Source organism: Micropterus salmoides, unplaced genomic scaffold (genome assembly GCF_014851395.1).
Source record: "Micropterus salmoides isolate LMB-PRFRI ecotype aquatic unplaced genomic scaffold, ASM1485139v1 Ms_hic_scaffold_4, whole genome shotgun sequence".
NCBI lineage: Eukaryota > Metazoa > Chordata > Actinopteri > Centrarchiformes > Centrarchidae > Micropterus > Micropterus salmoides.
In genome coordinates, this window is record NW_024043372.1 from 34305498 (window position 1) to 34328153 (window position 22656).

Consider the following 22656-nt stretch of genomic DNA (forward strand, 5'->3'; position numbering starts at 1 on the left):
TCTTAATTAGTGAGCTTCAGAGGTGCTGTTAGGTTGATTGTTATTTGGACATAGCAGGCTAGCTATTTTCTCCGTTTCCAGTCTTTGTGCTAAGCTAAGCTAACTGGCTGCTAGCCGGCTGTAGCCTTAAAGGCCTATGACTTAAATAACAATGGAATCTATCTTCTTATATCTCTCAACCAGAAAGCAAATAAGTGTATGTCCTAAAATGTCAAACTTTCCTTTAAGCTAGCCATGTGTACTTTTCTGTAGCCTCTAACCACTCCCTTTTGAACTGTGTGCTTGTGCGCATGCTCAAACTAATGAGCAGGCTAAAACAGAGGCCGACACACCTGAGATGGTGTCACACAAAATGCTGGAAAATTAGGTAAACTCCCTCTGCAACGTTACAGTAATATTTTTATCAGCTTGACGTTCAACTAATCCATGCTCTTTGCTTGTTACACTGACTGCATTTAGCCAACATGATACGTCGCCGTTAGCTAGACTGCCGGCTTTTCGATAACTATTATCTTTAACTAGGCTCAGCAATGTCAGTATAGCTAAATTTATTGGATGATAATGAAAACAGTTAGTGATCCGGTCCTGGTCTGCCGCCTAGTGGATTCAGGTTTAATCCTCCAGTTACTCACAAAGTACGCAGGCAAGTAAGTGAACAAAGCCGTTTGCGTTGCAGAAGCCTGTCTATGCCTACGCATTGTTAAAATGACAGTATACTAGCAGAGATTCCCCCGGACAAGCTACAGCTATTTTTTTCTTTAGAATACACAAAATTAGTTGTTAGATTAATCAACTTGAAAAATAATTGTAATGTACAGCCCTATGGTGGAGCAATGTGGCAAGCGAGACAACTGTGGTATTTTGCAACAGATAACGTTTGCAACTGGTCAGAAGCTCACATGGATGTCACAGCCTATGTAAACCAATTTCTTCACATAAGAAGCATCCTACAGCCATCATAGCTGAGAAAGTTGCAAATGCAATCAGTTCACCCAATAAAATAATAAAGTGATTAATTTTATTAAAAAACTACAGCTAACCGCTTTAAGGTTAACCTAGTACATACGCACATTCAATTACATATTAGATCCACTAGGTATATTTTACACACAGTAAAATAATTTCATAAATTTAACAAAATCTGATTATTGTCACTATAGAGTAGTTCACATTATCAGCCATCTTATAATGAACAACACTGTCAGACAAGTTCTTCGTTAAGATCTGGGTGACTTGAGGCTTTGAGACTGCAGATGCATTGTGTCTCACATCACTTGAGGTTTTTAACTCATCACCTCTGATATCCAAACCTATGTCTATGCTAATAACTCTCAAAGTGGAGTCACTGCCATACTGGGCTGCCAGATAGTTGCAGGCGATTGGTTAAGCAGGGCTTTCAGTGCGAATAGCATCTAGCAGTGCCCAAATACCTTGTCCCTCAGTCTTCTTTTAGTTTGACTGAAGGAAAAACAGCCTCGGGGAATCAAGCCTGTCAACAACAAGGGAGGTGTTACAGTTCACAAAACACAGAACTGGAAGAGTCGTCCTATGAAGAAGATACTCAAAAACTGAAGTTTTTTGTTGTTTTTTACCACAAACAGAAAACATTAAATTTAACTCTAACTATGGGAGGTGTGGTCTTTACAAAGTAGTATTTTTTAAAACATATTTAAGCACCAGGTTTAAGAAAAGGAACAGACCGCCTAACGTTCACAGTCTCATAAGCCAGATGGTGTGGTATTATGCCACTGTGTAAACCGCCTGTTGTTATGTGATTGCATGAAGCATGTGCCTAACAAATGCAACTGCTGTTGTGGCCTGCTTGCCAGCATAAATCATTGTAAATACAATTATAATATAAAAGTCTAGTTTATATGTGTTTGATGTAATGTGTTGCTCCATACATCCCACGGGGAAGGATATACAGTGACAGAGTTCCCCTCATGCTGCTTTCCATCACTGTTCCCAAACTGGTCTCAGTTTATCTGTAGTTATAATGTGCTTGAGTTATACAGAAATGAGAGTATCCGTCACTTAGTGGCTTCAAAGTTGTTACCTAATTGGCATAATGCGACACAAGCTGTCACTGGGCATTCTATCTGTCACAAAAGAGCATTGGCAGGTTTGGGTGGGCAATTATCTTTAACTACCACCATGTTTAATTATCACACGCAAACACAATCCAGTGCATGTTGGGATTCACAGTATCTCCCTCCAACTGGGTAAATTCTTTGTCCTTTTCAACATGGGACACGATTGCTCACGCAGATACATTAAAAACCTTGTCCACTGTAATGTTTTCGAAAGACACAGATAAAGCACTGGCAACATTTGGTTTTCCAGCTGTCAACCGATTAAACTGTTTCAATATGGATACAGTGCTGGGTCCTCTGCACAAGTACGACTGTTTGTATTTGATGGGAACAGAGAAACCGAGGACGCCACTATCTGGGCCTGATACTGAGGTTTAGAGTGTCAAACTCCGCCCTCCCCTGTCCGCTCTGCTTTTTCATTCAGGTCAAAGGCGTTACTTGGTGGTAAAATATTTTTGTTGATTTTTGTTTGTTCCACTTCAGCTGCAAATGAATCGCTGCCTTAGTCCTGTGAGACTGCAGCCACCACTACCCCCTAGGCTGTTCTCTATTGTGTGTAGTAATAAGGCTCTTGAGAGCTCAGTTGTGACTGAACCAGAGGAGGGCCATGAAATACCATTGTGCTGCACATTCTGTCTATTAAAAGAAAAAAAGAGGCGCTTTGTGAGTGCTGCAATGCCCGGCCCACAAATATTCTACTGTTTTTGAGACACTTCAGAGTGGGGTGGTGGCTAAGCAACACAGTCTGACATTGTTCTTCATGTAATCAGCTCCTGCTTGTGTATTATATGTTGATCCTGTACCGACTACAGTGGCCACAGCACAGAACATAGGATAAAATTAAGCAAACAAGTCTGTTCTATAAGGTATAATGTCTTAAGTTAGATAAGGATAAAATTATGCTACTGGGTTTCCACATACAACTACAGTTATAAATAACGCCATGAGTATTTTTCCTCTGTTGGTTCCTAAAATATGTGTATAATTATTAATTTTCAACTATTAAGCTTAACTAAATATAACATGACATAATATTCCCTATTGTCAGGTGTGCCATTTTTCTCCTTTATTGCATGGTGTCCACATACATTGGCAGTTAAATAATTTTGAAATAAAACAGAATAAAAAAAAAAATGTAAATGGATTTGGAATTTAACCCAATTTTGAGTAATAAAAAGAATCTTTAAAAAATTAGATAATGTTTTTAATAAAAAAAAAAAAAAGATGCAATATACCTCAATGATAATTTAACACCCCTGTCAGTGTTTTCTCAAAAAGGTCCTTATGCCTCAAACCAAATTGGCACATTGGCTTTTTTCGGCTTCAAAGCTGCTTTATTTTCCAAATGAAACACAACACCGTTTTCCCAGCTGAACCTGAAATCATTCAGAGAACATTAAAAAATCAAAGCAGAGGGAAATATAGAACTTCTCCTCAAAGAAATAATCAACCGCTAAATCACCTTGGGCCCTAATCAAATCTGCATTGTCCATTTTCCAATAATGTATAAAATGCTCGCTTTGTGCTTGCTTATCTGTGCAGAACCTTGTATTGCGTTGATGGTTATACACATTGATAACAAATAACAGCACCTGAGCTTTTTTTTACCCCTGGCTGAAGTAATTTATGGCTTGTATCTATTTTTCTGAAATGACTGACTTTCCTCCCACCTGTGTTTCTTCAAAGATGATGCATCTGTTTGGAGAGATTGGAGAATCTCTGGCCTTTTTAAGTGAATTATACCCTTTGTTGATCACCCCTAACACGAATGATTATCATATGGACTCGTCTAGAATGCATAAGTGTAAAGGCAAGGTTGCAGGCATTTATTTTAATTGTCGCACCATAATGATGAAGCAGCATTTTTATGCGGTTTGACTGGGGCCTGCAAGATGGATGGCCTGCAATGCTATCTATTTGCAGGGAGTCAAGTCCTTGGCACCACAGTGGTTCACTGCTGCTTAGATTAACACTAAGCTGGAGGGCATGATTTCTGGGCCCAGTCTACGATTTATGTTTTTCCTGTTGAAAACAATCAAATGGACAGATCATGTTCTTTTTCTGCTAGTCTGGAATGCTTTCATTGCCTCAGTCTATACTGTACAACGTTGAATTTGTTCATTTCCATATTAATTCTCTCCATGTATTTATTTTAGGTGGAAACTGAATAGCACAGAAATCAGTCCCAAATCTGGATCTCACTACAGCCTTTCTGGAGGCAACCTCAGAATCAGCCAACTGAACAAAGACCAAGATGCTGGAACGTATCAGTGCCTCGCCTCTAACTCTTTCGGGACCATCGTCAGCCGAGAGGCCAGTCTAACCTTTGCATGTGAGTCTCTTTTTCTGTCTCTCTGGGCAAACATTTGTGGCTTCGGCGCTTCCACACTGAAATAGATGCAGCAAAAAAAAAAAAAAAGAGACAGCGCACTCCAGGATAACATAGTGGGCTCTGCTTGATAGCATGATAAATATGGAAAAATCTCTCTGGGGAACTATTAACTGCATGTGTGCTGACTAGAGTTTACTTGGTAAGTCATGACTGCAGATCAAACACAAACCTAAAAAAAAAGTCCAAGTGAAGTGAAGCTCAAATCAAGGCTTCTTTGTGGTATGTAATAGAACTGCTAATATACTACTGCTCTTTACTTTTAAATAACCAATTAATTTAAACTGCTGCAATTGAAATGTTTATATTAACAATATGTCAAATGACAATGTGAAAAGAATGTGATAATTTAAGCGGTGAAAGCATTGGAGACTTGATAGCCAAATGTGAGCTGCAGGTGACTGTGAGCTTAGAACGATGATGGTTCCAACTTTGTGCAGATGGAGAAAAGCAACTGCGCAGCGCTGCATGAAGTCAAACTCATCTTATGTCACATGGCAATGTCTAGCTGCCCCCAAGTAGCCAAAATAAATCAGTCATTGCAGGTGTAAATGAAATTAGAAATGCCACAATGTAGGTCAGGTAAGAATCCAGCATTCCAAAGTTAACTTAAAGCTGCTTTAAATAATAATATACACCAAAGAAGAAGAACAAATGGTGTTGGGATTGTTTAATAGATCTTAGGATATTGGCCAACTCCCTTCAGCTTGGAAACAAGCAATAACAGGAAAGCACAGACCAACAAGGAAGTATTGTTAGCTGTCTTCTTTGATGTAGAAAAAGCACATGCTCTGGAAAGAAGGGCTTCCAAAGAAGGTTAAAGTCAAGGGCAACTGGACTTGGTTGAAGATACTAGAAGACTTTTCGTCCCTCATCCAAGAGACTTCTTCAGTTCTGAAATGACCAGTAGGGTTAGGGTCAGGGTTACTTCTTTGGATAACTATGACTTGGATGACTGAGAACCTTCATAGACAAAGAAGGGCTTATTAAGCCGAAGTCATTGGGTATTGGTTGTAGAGCATATAATTGGGTAATGAACTTTTTATTTTACAGGGAAATACAGGTAGGTGCAGAATACACCGGTGCATATCAGGTGGAGAATGGTACTCCGCAAGATAGTGTGTGTACCCTGCTGTGTCAAGCTCACATGGAGTATTCATTTAGATAAAATTGAGAGCAAATGTAAAAAGGTCATCAATATACTTTGTTGCCTGCCAGGACAAGAGTGGAGAGCAAGTAGAGCAGCTCCATACTCTCTAGCTCTATAAAACATACTGGGCACTCATGAGATTTGACTTAAGTTGGGTGTGTAGCATATATATGTCAGCAGCAGAATCAAACCTGAAGAAATTTAGATGTATTACAAGCTCAGGCCCTGAGAATCTGTAGTAGATCATTCAGAACATCTCCAGTATCAGCAATGCAGGTTGAAAGGGGAGAAATGCCTTTAAGAATCAGGAGTGTTGAAGTTGAGAAGTTAATGTTGGTGTACTAGGTTAGTCTTCAGGGGCAATGTGATACTCATCCTGCCAAGAGTCTTTTAACAGACTGCTGGCAAAACTTTTGGGTGGGTTGGTGATGGAGTGTTCGCTAATGATATGCTGTGTTAACATCACAACACTGTAAAGTTTAGTCCACTTTACTGTCTGGCAGGAGTAGCTATTACTTAGCCATGATAGAAACTAATGTGCGAGTATCAGCCTGTTATCAATCATACAGTCGATGGTCCTGTCACGCACTGCACACGATAACTCCCACTACGTTTTATGGTGCGCTTACTTTACTGCGGAGGTGCGGGGGGTACCTCCGCTGATGTATTGGTAAAAAGGCCGTCAGTAAAATGCATGTTGCAGACTGTATATAAGACGGTGGCAGGTGAAAGTGCAACGCGTTTTCTGTCATCTGTCCTCCAACACCGCACGCACAAATTCCATAATGAAAATGAACAGCACACTACACCCGGCTAACTACAACTTTGTGAACTTAGCTAACTAAACTAGAAAGACAAACCAACAATCAGACACAGAAAGACATACCTACTGTAAGTAAATTAAATATAAATAATAAAAATTAATAATAAATTGGTTAGCTCATAACGATGTTTATCGCTTTGATGCTCTGACTTAACGAGGCGTGACGGCGTGACAGTTTTTTAAGGAGGCATGACAGTGCGCCTGCGCAAGCTTGGATAATGACGTATGACTTATGGAATTACTATAGTCATACATCACAACCCTGTTATAACAACTAAGCAACTTTGAGCACAAAATTAAGCTATTTGTCAAAATATATTTGGCGAACTATGTGGGTAATCAACATTGTAAGGAAATGAAATATGAAATATCATAGAAATGTCAAAATCCACTGGAGGGGGGCTTTAAGTTCCTAAATTCATTGACACCATCTGGAATGCCTGACCATGAAATGAAACTCAAAAGATGATGGACAAGTTGGTTGAGTGTGAGATTTCTCTAGGGACAAACAGGGGTCAACGTGTCTTCTTACCAACATGACAGAAATGATGAGCTTCCCTTCACTTTTGTCAAGTGACAATTCTCTGTCTAGCTGCCTTTCTCAGTTACAATAAACAAAGATCATGGACAGGAAAATGACCTAGTTGGCATCTACCTTCCTCAGCCTGTGTCTGCTCAATGCCAGCTCATCACAGCCTTCTCCAGGGGAAACAGTGTACATATTCAAAGTTCTTATCGAAGGAAATGAGGAGGGCATAATAGACAACATTGTGTATAAAGAACAGATAGATAATATCTACTGTCAACAACCCAATTTTTAAGTCAAGTTTTAATTTTTGTTTCTTTTCTACTCTTTAAATTTTATATAGTATAGTATAAAAATATATTTTTCTTTTCACAACCATATTTGTTTGCAAAATCTTTGCGGGGACGGGGGGGCGTTACTATGACTTTAATATACAAATAAACATTACATTATTATTACTGAACTATAATATGGGAGTTGTGTGTGTATGTATTTGCTTTTTGGATATGTGCCATGCACCTTTTAATCACATCCCTTAAAATTGCTTGGACGTCCACTCTTGGCATGAGATATTTTTCAAGGGGTGGGGCCGGTGGTCAAGGAGCATCACTGGAAGCTGAGGGTGAAAGCAATGGACAGGGCTTGGGTACAAGGGCAAAAGTCTCAGGGTTCAGGGGAGAGTCAAGCTGATAGGTCGCAGCACCTAAAGGGCAATTTGCCCTAGTATTAACAATAGATCAAATGATTACACGTAATGCCGTTATGTAACTTGTATGTAACTTGTATTGAACAACCAACAGAGATATTGGGCGTTTTTTCCAATCTTTATTCAAGAGCGTGATCTTTCAATTTGAAATCATGACTTATTGATTTCACATTCACATTTTGTAATGCTTTCCTTAAAAAACCTTGCACTCAAAAATCCACTGCTTGCACTTTGATTTGAAGTGCTTCTCAAACTGTATGCTTGCACTCTAATATATTTAACCACATGTAAGGGACACTCGTAAGACGTAAAGTGAACTTGCCTGCAGCAAAGAAGAGATCATTTCATTGGTCAACACAACACCTGGCATTCTGTTGGTACAGGATTTCAACAGGGTTATTGCACAAAAATCAGAGAGCAGAAGGGAAATCAGAGACCAACCTGAGGAGAAGGGCTGAAGCTGGAGCGCGGAAAAATGTGCCAGCAACAAGGTATCTGTCACAAACAGTCCAGTTTAAGCTGAAGAACAGAAGTATTAACAGCAAAATATGCTTAAACATTTAAACTAAAAATCTTGTTATATCCTAATGCAGAATAGCTCCATTTAGTGTACTACATTATGATATTTTCCTCATAGTTATGGCTGTTCTAAATGAAATGAATTTTCACTACTATGCTTTTGGGTAGTTTAATCTATAACAGTGCATGTTTGTGTGTAAAATCTTAATCTGTAAAAATGAATAAGAAATCTATCCTTATCTATAGCTGTCAAGAAAATGTAGTGTATGTTTAAGGCATGCAAGTCTAAGTACAAATAGTTGGTACAGTGAAACTGCGAATGGCTCATTAAATTAGTTATCAAATTTTGATTTTTAGAAGTTTAACTTTAATATTACTAATTGAGCCAGCTGGCTCGTTAGATCAGCTTAACCAGGCTGTAGTATGTAAACCCAATGTGCGTTATTTTCAACCACTGCAAAGAACAAAGGGAGGCAAACTAAAGAAAACAACATTCCAAGATGCAAATTCAACACTATCAGTTTTGCAGATTTTAGCAATTTCGTGCCATTGTGATGATAGATTGTTTGACTGATCTTGATGAGAGTAACTGACAGCCTCTGGACTTCATATTCCGAAAGCAGCAGGAAGTCAATAATTGCCTACTATATGTGCCCGTTATCGGACAGGCATAAATGATGACATTAACAGCAGCTGAGTGATTGCTGGCTCAGATTAGATTCTGAGGTTTAGCATTTGGGGACAAGGCCACCAATATGTCTCAGGCCATTTGTTTGGTCCCCTGGACGAGTGAGAGGTCAATCTACGATCTGATTTCGTTGGTGGATTTCCACTGTGATAGGTTGATGACAGTTCCATCAATTGTTGGGCTCTGACCTTACCGGCATTCAGTTGTTGTCACAGAGTCGGGGTGCGCATGTATTACCGAGTGTCATCTATCTTCTTTATTACTCTTGGTACAGCTTTATTAACTCCACAGCATGATTGAATGGCAACGGTTTAAGTGAATATTTTAAAGGGCAACTGGTATTACTGGAAAGTGTCTTGTAATTCTTTCTAGAAATTTAAACAAACCAAGGTACATGTTTTTTTTTCTACCAGTCAAATAGACACCGTACACACTTTTGGTGCAAGTGGTGTTTCAGCACCCATCCACCATCCCTCCAGTTAATAAGAATGTGAACTTTTGGTTGGTAATGGTGATTTGGTTTTATGTGTAATTTCACTGTGATTTTGACAGAAGACAGACTTTGAGCCTACCTCCAATAAGCCCAGTGACAATTAACAGCTGTCAGAGCAAAAATGGAAGTAATCATTATAAAAATGTATATTTTCTACACCTGAAAAGTGAAAAGTGAAGAGATTTAAAGATTGTCAAATTTTACACTTGATCATAAAAGGAATGTTTTTCATATAAAAACACACCAAAATAGAAATGTTTTTGGCTGTTATTGTTAAAGAATAATTTGGTTGATATTCCATATTTTTCTCACTGTCAACAAATTCCGTACTAACAAGAAGTATCTTTGTAGACAGTAAGTTATTCCTCTTTACCATATAACTTCATTGTTTACATAAGATTAGATTAGATTTAACTTTACTGTCATTGCACAGAGTACAAGTATTTAGACAATGAAATGTAGTTTACAAAAAGCAGTAAAGTGAAGAGTAATGCAGGGTAGTAAAAGGGGGCCCCGAAGGGGATAGAAAAAGTTCAGTCATTGGAGGAAGCTGTGTGGGGGTCAATCACTGTGGTGTGGAGTTTAGCAAGGTGACAGCTGAAGGGAAGACATTAGTCCTGGAACGAAGAGTCCTGTAGCACCTTTAAGAGGGAAGGAGGCCAAACAATAGTTTTAGAGTGAAAGGACAGAACACCAATTAATTGTGACCTGCTCTAGTGGACTGGTTAATCATCCCTTATAAATAAAGGCAGGTAGTAGATCTCTTTTCTACAGGTGATACATTTTTCTCATGTCATCTTCAATGAACAGCTACAGCAAAGTGTACAGCAGCACAGTTGTCTGTGTATGGGTTTTGTACAAAATAAAGGCAAGCGAATAATAGATTTACATTCATCAGGTGCCCGTAAATATGACTTCAAATGAATGCTAATGTGGCTCTTTATGTGTCAATAGCCAAGTGTATGCTAAGGTGTTAGCCCCATCATGGTATAAGGCCATAATATGTCACATGTGTGTAATATTGTTGTGTGTAAGTGTTATGCCTCAAAAAACAAAGACAGAACAACAAATGAACACACTCTGCACAGTGATGATGTTTGACTGTATCAACAATGTTTTTTTTTTTTATGAGCCATTAGTGACACTTTTGAGCACCTAGTCCAGTCCCTCATGTTGTCATCACTACACACATATTTTGACAAAAAACTAAATCTTAATTCAAGGTCTACTTACTAGTCTAGTTCTACAGCTTTCAATTTCTCTTTAAATACTCATCTCACACTCTTTTTCAGAGGATGGAGTTTGCTCAGTATTACACTATTACAGGGAAACGTTAAGCACCATGGAATCACAGCAATATAGACAGAAACACAGAATGGAAAAGCTTGTTAGGGTGAGGGTTATCAGTAGCCCTGATTTTACATTAAAACAATTAATTTAAAAAGGTTTACTAATTTACCTGAATCATTAATGAATTAGCTGAAAAATGTCGAGAGCTTTGAATGTTTTAATGCTGTGGCACATAGATCAGGTAAAATCCACCAAGTTCAAAACGTTCTAATGCATTTGAACATTAACTTCACACATGAAGGAGTGATTCCAAACTGGAATAAACCTCAAATATATATATATAATTTTTTTTATTATTATTTAGAACTGAGTTGATAATCAAATCCTGAGAGTGAGTGAGAGAAGGAGTTCCTGTTTTCAGGAGAGCATTGTTGTTCATTGAACTTGCTCAGCCTTCTAATTTAGTCATTTAGCTCGTGGTTTATGGGAATTCTGACTTCTGATTTCTTTAATTAAATAGGCATCTGCACTGTCTTAATCTTGTTCCTGGTGAGTATCCTTTCTGAAATGCATCAATTGTGTTGTTGAAATCACAATGCATTGTCACTGCACATTAATGGTGTTGTTTCCGTTCAGACCTGCATGTAGGTCTTAATCTCTTAACATTCCATTCAGGTCCTGGCGGCAGCTTTCGGTATTGTGCACACAACTGCTATGTTAACTTCATACTCATATGACACACCATTTGAAAGCTAAAATCCTAGTGATTCGACCAATGCAAACCATTTAAGATACAATCACCACAGCGGGTACAATCAGTGCTTCTGTCAGACCAGCCAGTACAAGCAAAATTGACGCGACACACCTATGAAGCCTCATAGTAATCCACCGATCGATTATATTTCAACAAAAATGGTCTTGCTACGTTGTCAAAGGTCCAGATGATCCAATTCAGTAAAAATATTTAGCCCAAAACACATTATTCCATCAATAAATCCCCAGGGATTGCTGCCGCATCGTTTCATATTTGCCGGCAGACGTGGCTCGTACGTCATTATAACCGTAATAACGCCGATTTGAATATAAACAACTATGATATATTGTATTCAAATTAGCCGCTGAACTCTAACCTTTCGAGTGACACCAAATCCCTTTCACGGCCTTCAATAGCAAACGAGAGCCCGCGCTGTAAGGAAGGCCAGCCCCTGTTATTTCGTCGGTAGGCCGAGCCAATTGCAAGCAATTGTGCCGATGACTGGCACTTCGTGTAGCCAATAAAATTCTGAAAATAACGATATCCAGCTTTAAGTAGGAAGTTCATGATCTACCAGCAAAAAAACACAACTGCGTCGAGCTACGGCGGTGCTGTTTTAGAAAAAATACGCTAAGGACAGAAACCTGTGTAAAATAGTCATGGTATTGGTATGAAATTTAAACTTGGTCTAGCTACGGCTTTATCCTGTGGTCCTACAGTGTTTTCCAGCAAATAAGTCCCAGCTATACAGTAGTTGTCTGCATGCATTTGTAAGCAAGCGTTTTCAAGCAGAAATGAAAAATATATTAGTTTTAGTGTGTTTAACTTATATTAATCAATTCCAGTAGCACTTACATTCTGACTTTTGGGTTAGACACTCCAGAGTATTATCTTTCAGAGAAGCCATACTCCAAATTGTTGAAGAACTACATTCAATTTACTTTGGTTATGCCTTGAATAGGCGTTTTGCATGAATTTAAGAGGATCATACATTTCCAGCTAAATTGGAATTAAAAATCTTTTATGAAATAATAATGCTATTCACTTTATATGAATTTCATATTCACACTCTTGCTAAAAACAACTGAAAACCCGCATGTTGATTTTATATTTTGTAGATAAGAGTAAACACACTTTACAAAGAAACTCAAGAAAAATGATAGTCCTCTGTTAACACTTGTTAGTCTACATGCTCCAGGACGCCTTCAAGGTTGTTTGAAATTGGCGGGACTCCAAATCCTTCAGCCTTCCTCTTTGTGTCACAAACTTTTGATGGATGATGCTACTCCTCGTGAGGGCTGTGGCTGTCTACCCCCTGCGGCAAGGATAACTGATGGGCAGTGGGTGCTCCCACTCAATACTCGCTGCCCTTGATTAGTATGTCTATTGATTCTATATCAGTGATTATGTAAAAGATGTACACCCATAATTCATACTGATGTACAGACTGTATATTCAATATTGGAATTATAGTGTGGGTTACACTGGTGGCACTGAAGAAGTGTTGAAGTTTCCATGACTCCATTACAATATAAGTGATGTAAAGAAGGTCCAGCTGAAAATGGAGCTTGCCTTGAAACATTTTTCTTGTTACTTATATATTGTCTCATCAGCTAAACGCATATTTTGCCAAGTCCATAGGCATATAGGCGTGAACATTCCTCATGTCACCAAAGTAGGCTTTAAAGCCTGGAGGGGAAATATGAATACCTCATATAAATGCAAATAAATCCTCTAGACTCCTCTCAGCTGTTGTGATAATGTAGAGTGTGTATATTGACTTGGTTAATGAGGTGTAAATAGCTAATGGGTGTACTCTGGCTTTTACTTTTTATCTGCAGTACACTATCAAGATATCTCTATTGAGCTCCTGCTATAACGTGACATAACATAGGACTACTTAAGATTTACTGTTTCTATTTTTTTGAGACACATAACACCCAGACCAACAAATAGTAAGGAACTGTTTTTGATGACAGGAAACCTCATGGTTTGGGTTAAAATTAAAATTACTACTTTACTTTACTATGAGATGTTTGTTGTCATGGTTACAATAATAGATATGTGGTCTGGTCATGCGCCACTCCAACCGCCTTCCTACGCTGACTTTGTCTCTCTATAATAACTGCTTTTGCTTCTGTCATAACCACTAGAGGGCGATGTCACTTGAACATAATCCCGTTATTTTGGGGTACTTATTGAAACGACTGATGCTGTCGTTGATCTTGGGAGGACATTTCGTTAAAACGTATAGAATATGCTGTGGCTATCAGCTAAAGGGGCTTTGTCAAGTCTGAGAAAGTTAATAAAATGTTAAATTACATTATTGTTTATCATTGTCATTTTGTTCTTTAGAACCTCAGCTTTATGAACATAGAATACTGGGCAATGCTGGCAAAACACAGAGATCCTTTGTGAAGCATAACAAGTCCTCAAAAGGCTTTTATGATGATCAGTGGAGACCCGCTACTGTGTGACTTTTTTAAGATAATGACATCTGGAATGCATTTTACATCGTCTGTATTGAAAATCTATAAACAGAAGTTTGGTTTAATTCCACAAGCAATAAGACTGGTATTATAGTTTTATTATTATTATTACTATTGTTGTTGTTGTTGTTATTAGGGTATGGTAAAATGGATGGTCATTTACACTGTAATTTGGTAAATGCACTTGAGTTCGTGGAAATGAACACTGTTGGTCTATGATTTTATGTTTAGATGTGTGCAAGCATCAGCTTGTCTCAAATTTCTACTTGAGGGATGAATCACGATTGAGCTAAATATAAGTTGCCAGTTTATGAAGTACACCTACAGTAGCTGAAGCTAATGGATTCTAATATAACATTCCTGTAATAAATCCTCCCTTCATGAAGGTTATAATGTGGTACTCTTGAATTGTATTAAACTGAAAGTTCTTTCTAATATTTTGTCCACCTCATTTCTTTCAGTAAGGGTAGAACAAATATGCTATACAATTCAACAGCACCATAAACATAAACTCAACAAAGCATTACCTTCATGGGATTATATTCTCTAACAAGCTGTACAAACACATGCATTACCTACACTCCCGTTAAAGACAAAGAGCATCCTTAAGGAGTCACAGGTTATAATGAAAATAATTGTCACGGCTGGACAGGCTTGTTGAAGTTATATGTTCATATTGTGATATGTGTTGGAGGGGATCATCAGTTTAATCTGGATCATTGTTTGTAATGCCAAGGTGTGCAATAAAGCACGCTCAAGGATCTTGATAGGACATCACGTTTAGCTGTTTGGAGGCTTGTAATCATTAATAGCTACTTCCCTTTTGAAAATAACACAGGAGCTTTTGTGTAAGCTTAGTGTAGAAAACACTATTGTATAATTTATAGGGAAAATTTTGAAGGATATTTGCTGCTGTTCCTCTATGTGACACATTTAGTTATATATACAGTATGAATTAGTTATTTGAGATGTCCCTTGTGTGCTTTCATGCATGTGCACAGCTGTGTGGGCTCTGAAAGGCATGCCTTTGGTCAAGCCCCCCACGATTTCTGCCCTGCATCTGAAGTTCTACCATAATGTAAATTATTCTTTTTGGCGCTCTCCTCAAGCCCTTTTGACAACAATGCTTCTTTTGCTCTTTTTTCGCTGGACAGTGGATGGATAGTGGTGGGGTGGGCAGTGGATTTTTACCTGTATTTCACCATGCTTTCAGCACGGGTGAGGCCACGTCTGTGGATGTGGACAGGGACAATCAGTGGCTTTAGTGAAGTACACATCGCCACTTCACAATCACAGCTTTGATCTCATCCAAAAATAATGCCAAAAAGACTTTTTTTGGAATAAATTCACTACCTTAGATGTCTCTTGCTCTTGTCTACTTTGTTCTATAGGCTCGTATTTTGGGGAGGCTTAGGTGCTTTTATCTAACCTTCTATCGCGCTTTCAGATGAAAGTAAGTGGTGGGGCCACTCAAAAAAAGCTTCTATCGCCATTTTGGAGTGGCCCGTTTGTTTTGACAAGTCGCAAAAAACTGTATTTTGTCCATCAGTTCAATGTGTTTGGTTAAGAAAAGCCTGTATTCCTATTTGTAGATTTTTACTGTACTTCCAAGAGTGGAAAAAGGACAGATGTACAGCCAAATAATTCATGTAGAAAAAGGTGCAGAGGTCAAGTGAAAGCAGAGCAGATATGTGAGCTACAAGCTCTCCTTAGTGATCTCTGATAAGCAACACCAACCAGAGATAAACCCAACTGATAACAGAGAAGTCAATTAGCCTTGCTACACAGATGAATTACCTTTGAGTGACAGTTAAGAGATAACCAGACAGCGTTGTTTCTTAAAAAGCTATGAATAGCGATGGGGGAATGCACAGGAACGCCGTCATGGGAGTAAAAGTTGGGAGGGAACTGCGTTCCTGCTCAGATTCAATGTTTTTAAAGGGGGTAATTGCTTATAGCTGTTGTACACTGTTTCTAAAGCATGGAAGCTGCTGGTGATGTCGATAGCTATGTAGTGCAATAAAAAGTAAAAAGCCAAGACATCTGTTCAATAAGCATTAACATATAAACTCGTACAAAGCGTATATATAGCAACGGTATATAGAGAGTATATAGTGACTTTGCTGTTATAAACATTACTGTTGCTGCTCTAGAAGCAACATTTGGTTATATTTAAAATATTCAACTCTAACCCAGTTCTGAAATGAATCTAGTTAATGTAACGTTAATCTTGATTGTTTGACGATTCATTGTTGTTGGAGAGGAGAGGAGACACCATGAGAGCAGCACAACAGAGAATAATATGAGGGAAGATGTTTTTTGGAAGCTGCATATGCAGCATCATTAAGTCTGTCATCAAGAAAACAATCAGCTGATCGCAGCAATCTTTATCATTTTAACCATTGCTTAAAATAGAAAATTGTAAAATATCACAAGTTTTAAAAATAGATGGCCTAATTTAATTCAGATTGAATTCAGTATATTTCATAAAGTTCAAGAAAGCGTCTTAAATCTAGATCTTCCGACATCATAGCTGTCTTTCTTTTCTTTATAAACACTTTTATAAGTTGGGCATTTATATGCTGTTAAACCTGCAATAAATATTTTTGGGGCTAGCAGAAACAAGTTGTGAATATAATATTGACATATTATCATGTTTTGAGTTGCAAACAGTTGCTTATTTACATATCCAGCAGCCAAAGAGCAACATTATCATTGTGTGTTTGGCCATGTGATATAAGTCCAATATGCAGTCTTTTTTAACTCTGCTTGTGTCAGAGCTAATGTTCTGTTATCCTGCCTCAGCCAATGGGGATCCTAATAAAATCCTAAATCCTGATTTTGGTCTGTGCTATCTCCTGAGGGAAATATCTGCCTCTTTAGCTACTAAATGCTCCACTATGTTCACCAGCTGGCCGCTAGCTGTGTCTGTCTGCCGTGTGGTGCTGAGCAGTGGGTTTTTAGAGCTTTTTCTCTGAAAACAGCTGCCTGTTGTGGCTGAAAACGATGCTATCAGAGTGGTGATAGTGAAACAAAACAGTAAAGTTGTGGGACTGACAGCTAAACAAAGAGCTGAAACTCAATATAAAGCTCCATAAAGCTCAGGGCAATAGCAGATTCAGGTGATAATTCTCTGTGGGTTCGTCCCTACAAGCAACCACCTTTCATAATGCCACATGTTTTCACATTGTCATTTGATCATTCATCAGTTTAGCTTAAGCTATAACAATTCATCATGTTTTTTACTGATCATATATTTTGTATGTAAAATTTGTGCGGATATAACTGATAAATGTAGTCAAGTAAAAAGTAAGACATAAGTAAGTAAGCCCTTTGATATTCAATAGAGTTCAAGTATCAAGTAGCACAAAGTGGAAATGACAAAGTAAAGTGAAACTACCTCAAGATTATACTTACAGTATATGACTGCAAAAATTCTGCATTGTAACAGCAGCTAGGGCTGGGTGGTATGGCCTACATTTATATCACAGTATAATTTGAAGCCCAGCTGGTGACTGTAGATATCACAGTATATTTTTTTTCTCAAAATTTCAATATAAATGCTTCTGAAGTTGTAAAGCACTGGTATGGCAATTGCATGGCAGCAATTACTGTACTCTTAACCGGATTCATAAGAAATATTTCACATAGCACGAAGGCATTTTAAGAACATACACAAAGAGCATGCACAAAACTGCAGTAAAAAAAATTAAACTTTCTCAAGGAACTTCCATCTCTGACAAACATTTTATTTATGAAATACAATAAAATGAAGCTGCACAAAGTGAAAATCTTTCACAATGAAACAATCAAAATGCAAAATAAGTTCTAAGTAATATTCAGCTAAGTTTTAATTATTTATAAAAACAATAATTATTTATTGACCGATCTCTATTTTACCTTGCTTCTCTAAAGTCTGGAAAAGCTGGTCTATGTAAGAATGTTAAAACACCTGAATGACAACAATATCCTGTATAAACATCAATATGGATTTTCACAACACTCAACATATATGGCTTTGTTACAAAATTTCCACAGCATTGGACAACAATATGTTTGCAATTGGTATATTTTTCAGTGGATTATGAAATTCTGATTTCCAAACTTTACCGCTATGGTTTTCAGGATGTTGTTATCAATTGGCTTAGCGACTACCTAAATAATAGAGAGGAAATATGTATCTATAAATGGCAGTACTTCCAAGAGAATTAAGTTATGTTGTGGAGTACCTCAGGGATCTATTCTTGGGCCACTTCTGTTTCTCATCTATATAAATGACCTTGCTTGCATGTCTGATTCTGCATTGCCCATTCTATTTGCAGATGATACTAATGTTGTCATATCACATTCACTTCAATCCCTTGATGAGAGAAGCTAATGATGTTCTACTATATACTCCAAAGTGGTTCTGGATGAACAAACTTTAATTCAATATAGAAAAATCTAATTTTATAATAATATAATTTATAATTTTCAGTAATACAATACAGTTTATTTTTAAACTGTATTTAAAAGAAGATACTAAATTGTTTATTAACAATATTGAAATCAACAATCAAAGTTACGTCAGCAAAATTTTTAGGTGTATTAGTAGATGAAAATTTTTCTTGGAAAAACCACATTGACTATGCATGCGGAAAAATCATGAAGTCACTTGGCATCATTAGAAAAGTTTGTTCATTGGTTAATCAAGCCTAAACTCTTTATTATAGTTTATTGTATCCATACATATCATACTGTAACATTGTTGGGGCCAGTAATTATCTATATCTTTAAAAAATCTATTTAATCCAAAAAAGGTTTTTAAGATTGGCAACTGCATCAAATCGGTATTAAACATCAGCTCTTCTGTTCAAGAAATGAAATATTTTATCCATTTTCAACATCAATATCTATCAAACATGTATCTTTATGTATAAATGTATGGTTCAAAATCATTGCCAACCAAAAGTATTTCATAACTGTTTTTTAACTGAAGTGCTACTAAATAAAAAAAAATTAAATGTTCTGAGGAATTAAACTGGATTTCAGGATTTTGAGAAATTGGTCCAATCCAACCATATACAGTATAACAGTTTAGAAATCCTGTCTTAGTATTATTTAGAGTATACTGCTACACCATTCTACTTCCTCAGTAGGCAGTGGCTATCTCCCTCTGAGTTTATCTCTGTTTCGTGTCCTTTATTACTACACACCTTGCGCTCCCTCTTCGCAAACACAAACACAAACACAAACAGTCCTCGCTGAAACCCACTGCTCACAGAGTCTCTCTGTTACAGCTGGTAGGCAAACATTACCAGTTACAATCAGCTCCTGGGGGCTCAGACTCCATTGACATGGCTAACTGTGAGGCAACATGAACTTCTGCCTCACTTTGTTTCACATTCTCAGCGGTGGGCTCGTACAAGTGTGTTTTGACAACTTGCTTTTAAATGTGGAGTAATCCATAGTGTCCTTTACGTGTATACACTAGGAAGGCATTTTGGCTGTCCAAAATGCTTTTCTCAGTTCCTGTACATGACTGAGCGGAGGTGCAAACGCCCCAGAGGCACAGAGAGGAAAACAAAAGCAAAATCTTGCTGCAGTTTATTTGCTATCCACTAACGTCACAATAAATCTACTGTAGTGATACCAAGGAGACTGGAAGATATTTTGACCCTTATAGATATTCCCCCTGTGTGATCAATAAATGGAAACAGGGTCAGAAATTGGTGGTTCTCCTTAAAAAGCAGCACTCTATCATAACTGTTTGAAATTCCATGCAATACTATAGTGAATTATTTTAAAGGTGGCATATAAATGTCTCCAAATAGCTGAAACACATCGGATTGACCCTAAAGTACCAAATCTGGCATCAATCTTTAGACAAATATTAGGACCTGCTTTCTTAATAAGGCTTAAGCCTCTCAAATAGCTATTACTTAAAATATGCTTGTGGGTTAAGAGATTTATGTGTAAAGAAATAATTTAAGGCTGCTTCTTAATTGACTTGTCCTGCAGCCAATATGACATATATTAACTGACCTTATAGTCCTCTTCATAAATCAGTGAGCCCAATAATTTTGCATTAAGATCACTTGGAGCTGAACTAATCAGTAATCTCCTTTAAAAGTGGATTGGTTGCAGTTTTGCAACGAGCAGGTCTGCAAAGAGAGCCCTTGTGTCCGCACCGCTGCTGGCAGTAACTTGAGAATATGTTGCATAATAAAATAGAGCAAGGTTAATTAAGGTTAACTAATCCAATTTGGACAATATGTATGGATAAATTTGAGACTGTCTTCGCATATTAATTGACTGTCGTCTACTCTTTTGTTTAAATCACATTTATTAATGCACTTTGACATCAAAGCAGGCAACCTTAATGTGGAGACTAAATACATAAAAACCTCAGTGTAATAAATGAGAATAATCAAATGTTACAAATTCTAGTAAATTATTCATGTTTTCCTGCTGTTTCTTTCAAATATCTGCACATCATTATATTAAATAGCCTTGCTATTATCAAACTTAAATAATAAATAGTAGTTTATCCCCTCCCACCTGAGTTATCAGTGCAGCCATGAAGCCGCCATGTGATATGTGAATTACATTTACCGAGCTCTGCCAGGATGTACACCATTAGTGCGTTAAATCGTTGGAAGTGGTTATGACCTGCTATTGTTTCCATCAATTGTCAAATGAAAATAAGTTCAGTATAACAATACCTTTGGTGTCAAAACCATACCTTGTAATGTTCAGTGGTGGTGGGCGTGATGAATGAAAGGTAACCTGATTACCTCTGGAGCTATTAAAATCCCTCATGTGTGACCCACCACAGCCCTCTATGCTTAGCAGCAGGGCTGCAGATTGCTGGTTGGCTCATATTAGTGGGTGTGTGTCACTATTGATTTCAACCCTTTTTTTTTTTTCATAATGCATTTAGCCCACGTAGGACTTCCATTCATTATTTGGAATATATACAATTACTACAGTATGGTGCAGGGTGCAGTAATAGCCCTGATTCTTTTCATTTGCTCACTCTCTCAACTGTGTCTCTTCCAGTATGAAAATATTTAGCTATAATGTTGACTTTTAAAACCAAGAAAAGAAATTAAGGCAGACAAATAATAAAAAAAACAAGGTAGGTGGTACTACTTACAGTAGGTCTGACTCAGATGTAAATAAAGCAGGTGCCTTTCCATCTACCTGTTTGTATTTACATTTTCAATTTGTGCATTAAAAAAAATGGAAACACTGGAAATGTGAGATAAAAAAAACAAAATATTACAAATATTACAAAAAAACATTTAGACTTGGTGCTCTTTTAATTATGTCTTCTCATTGCGTACTCTTCTTCTGCAATAATTCAATGATATCTGAGATATCTGAGAACCGTTTATCTTGATGCACCCATTTTAGTCCTTTATTAAGGTTTATTGCTATTGTGTCAGCAGGCTCATTGGATTTTCCATAAGGCTAATTACTGTATCTTCTTTTTTTTGTTTTTCGGCAAAATATTCCCAGATGTTTTTAAAGGAACATGTTTGCATTGGAAATTGAATTCTTTAAATGTTTCACTCAAATGTTTGTATTATTATTAGTTGTGAATTTCTATTTTCCACCAGTTTTTACTTTCTAGATAAAACTAATAGATTCCCTGATACTAGAATTACTTTTTTGTTTTGTGCAGTTTGCTTTACTAGCACACTTTTTCAAATCCCTTAGATTCAACCCTTGTAAAAGACTTGTTAAAAATATGTTTTCCTTTTTATCTTTTCAGCATTTATTCATACTACCTAGCAATGCTGCTTTCCATAAAATTCTCAACTTATAAAACATTTTAACTGGTTATTGCTGTCTTCTGCCAGCAAAAGTCCCCATTGGGATCCTTTAATTCACCTCTTCTGATACTTGTGGCACCATGACAGTGAGTCTTGGATGTTCAAAATACACGCACACAGGGGGTGATTTGACCTGAGGCAAAGCCAAAGGCTGTTTGCCAACCAAAAAGTCTTCACTCTTAATAAATGTTCCTCACACTAGCATAGATACAGAGAGGATAAGGTTGTTGCTGTATTTGTACATAATTTGTTTGTGAGGGTGCTGCAGTGGTTCAGTGGTTTGTACTGTGCTGGGTTTGAACCTTGGCCTTTGGAGTTTGCAAGAACTGTATTTGTCAGGGTTCCGCCTCAATTTCTGCTCACAGTCCAAAGAAATGTAGGCCAGGAACTGTCTCGAGCTGTGTGAGTGTGTGGTGTGTTTATCTGTGTGAGCTCTATAATAAACTGCCAACCTGTTGTGCACGGTGCTTAGGCACCATAGGCTGTGACCTTGAATAGGAGTAAGAAGCAAGAACAACAGGAGTGAGAGAAACAATCATTTGTTCATGATGGGGCTTTCATGTGTTCAAGGATCAGATGTATCAGCCTCTGACATTGGTATATTTTACTTACTGCTGTTTTTTATTCTTCAGACTTGGAAAACTTCAAGACTCACAGAAGAAGCTCTGTATCAGTTCGTGAAGGTCAAGGAGTGGTTCTGCTGTGCGGCCCTCCACCACATTCTGGAGGTAAAACAATACTTTCTCATTTTTAATGTCTGTTTAATCCAGTTGGTAAGCACACACTGAAAATTAGGGGCTGGCTGATGTTTGACATGTTTTGAGATGGGTAGTTTCATTGTCAAGTCAAGTCAAGTCACTTTATTTCTATAGCACATTTAAAAAAAACAGCAGGAGTTGACCAAAAACACACACAG

General features: G+C 37.5%; 1 protein-coding gene across 2 annotated transcripts in view; it reads left to right on the plus strand.

Moving 5' to 3' along the window:
- The window catches only part of cntn4 (contactin 4), a 165484-nt gene that overhangs the window by 46770 nt on the left and 96058 nt on the right, over positions 1 to 22656 (plus strand). For both annotated transcript variants that reach the window (XM_038697795.1, XM_038697796.1), the window contains exons 4-5: positions 4250 to 4425; positions 22373 to 22468. In XM_038697795.1, the coding sequence (XP_038553723.1) occupies positions 4250 to 4425; positions 22373 to 22468 (272 nt within the window). The remainder of the gene's footprint in view (positions 1 to 4249; positions 4426 to 22372; positions 22469 to 22656) is intronic.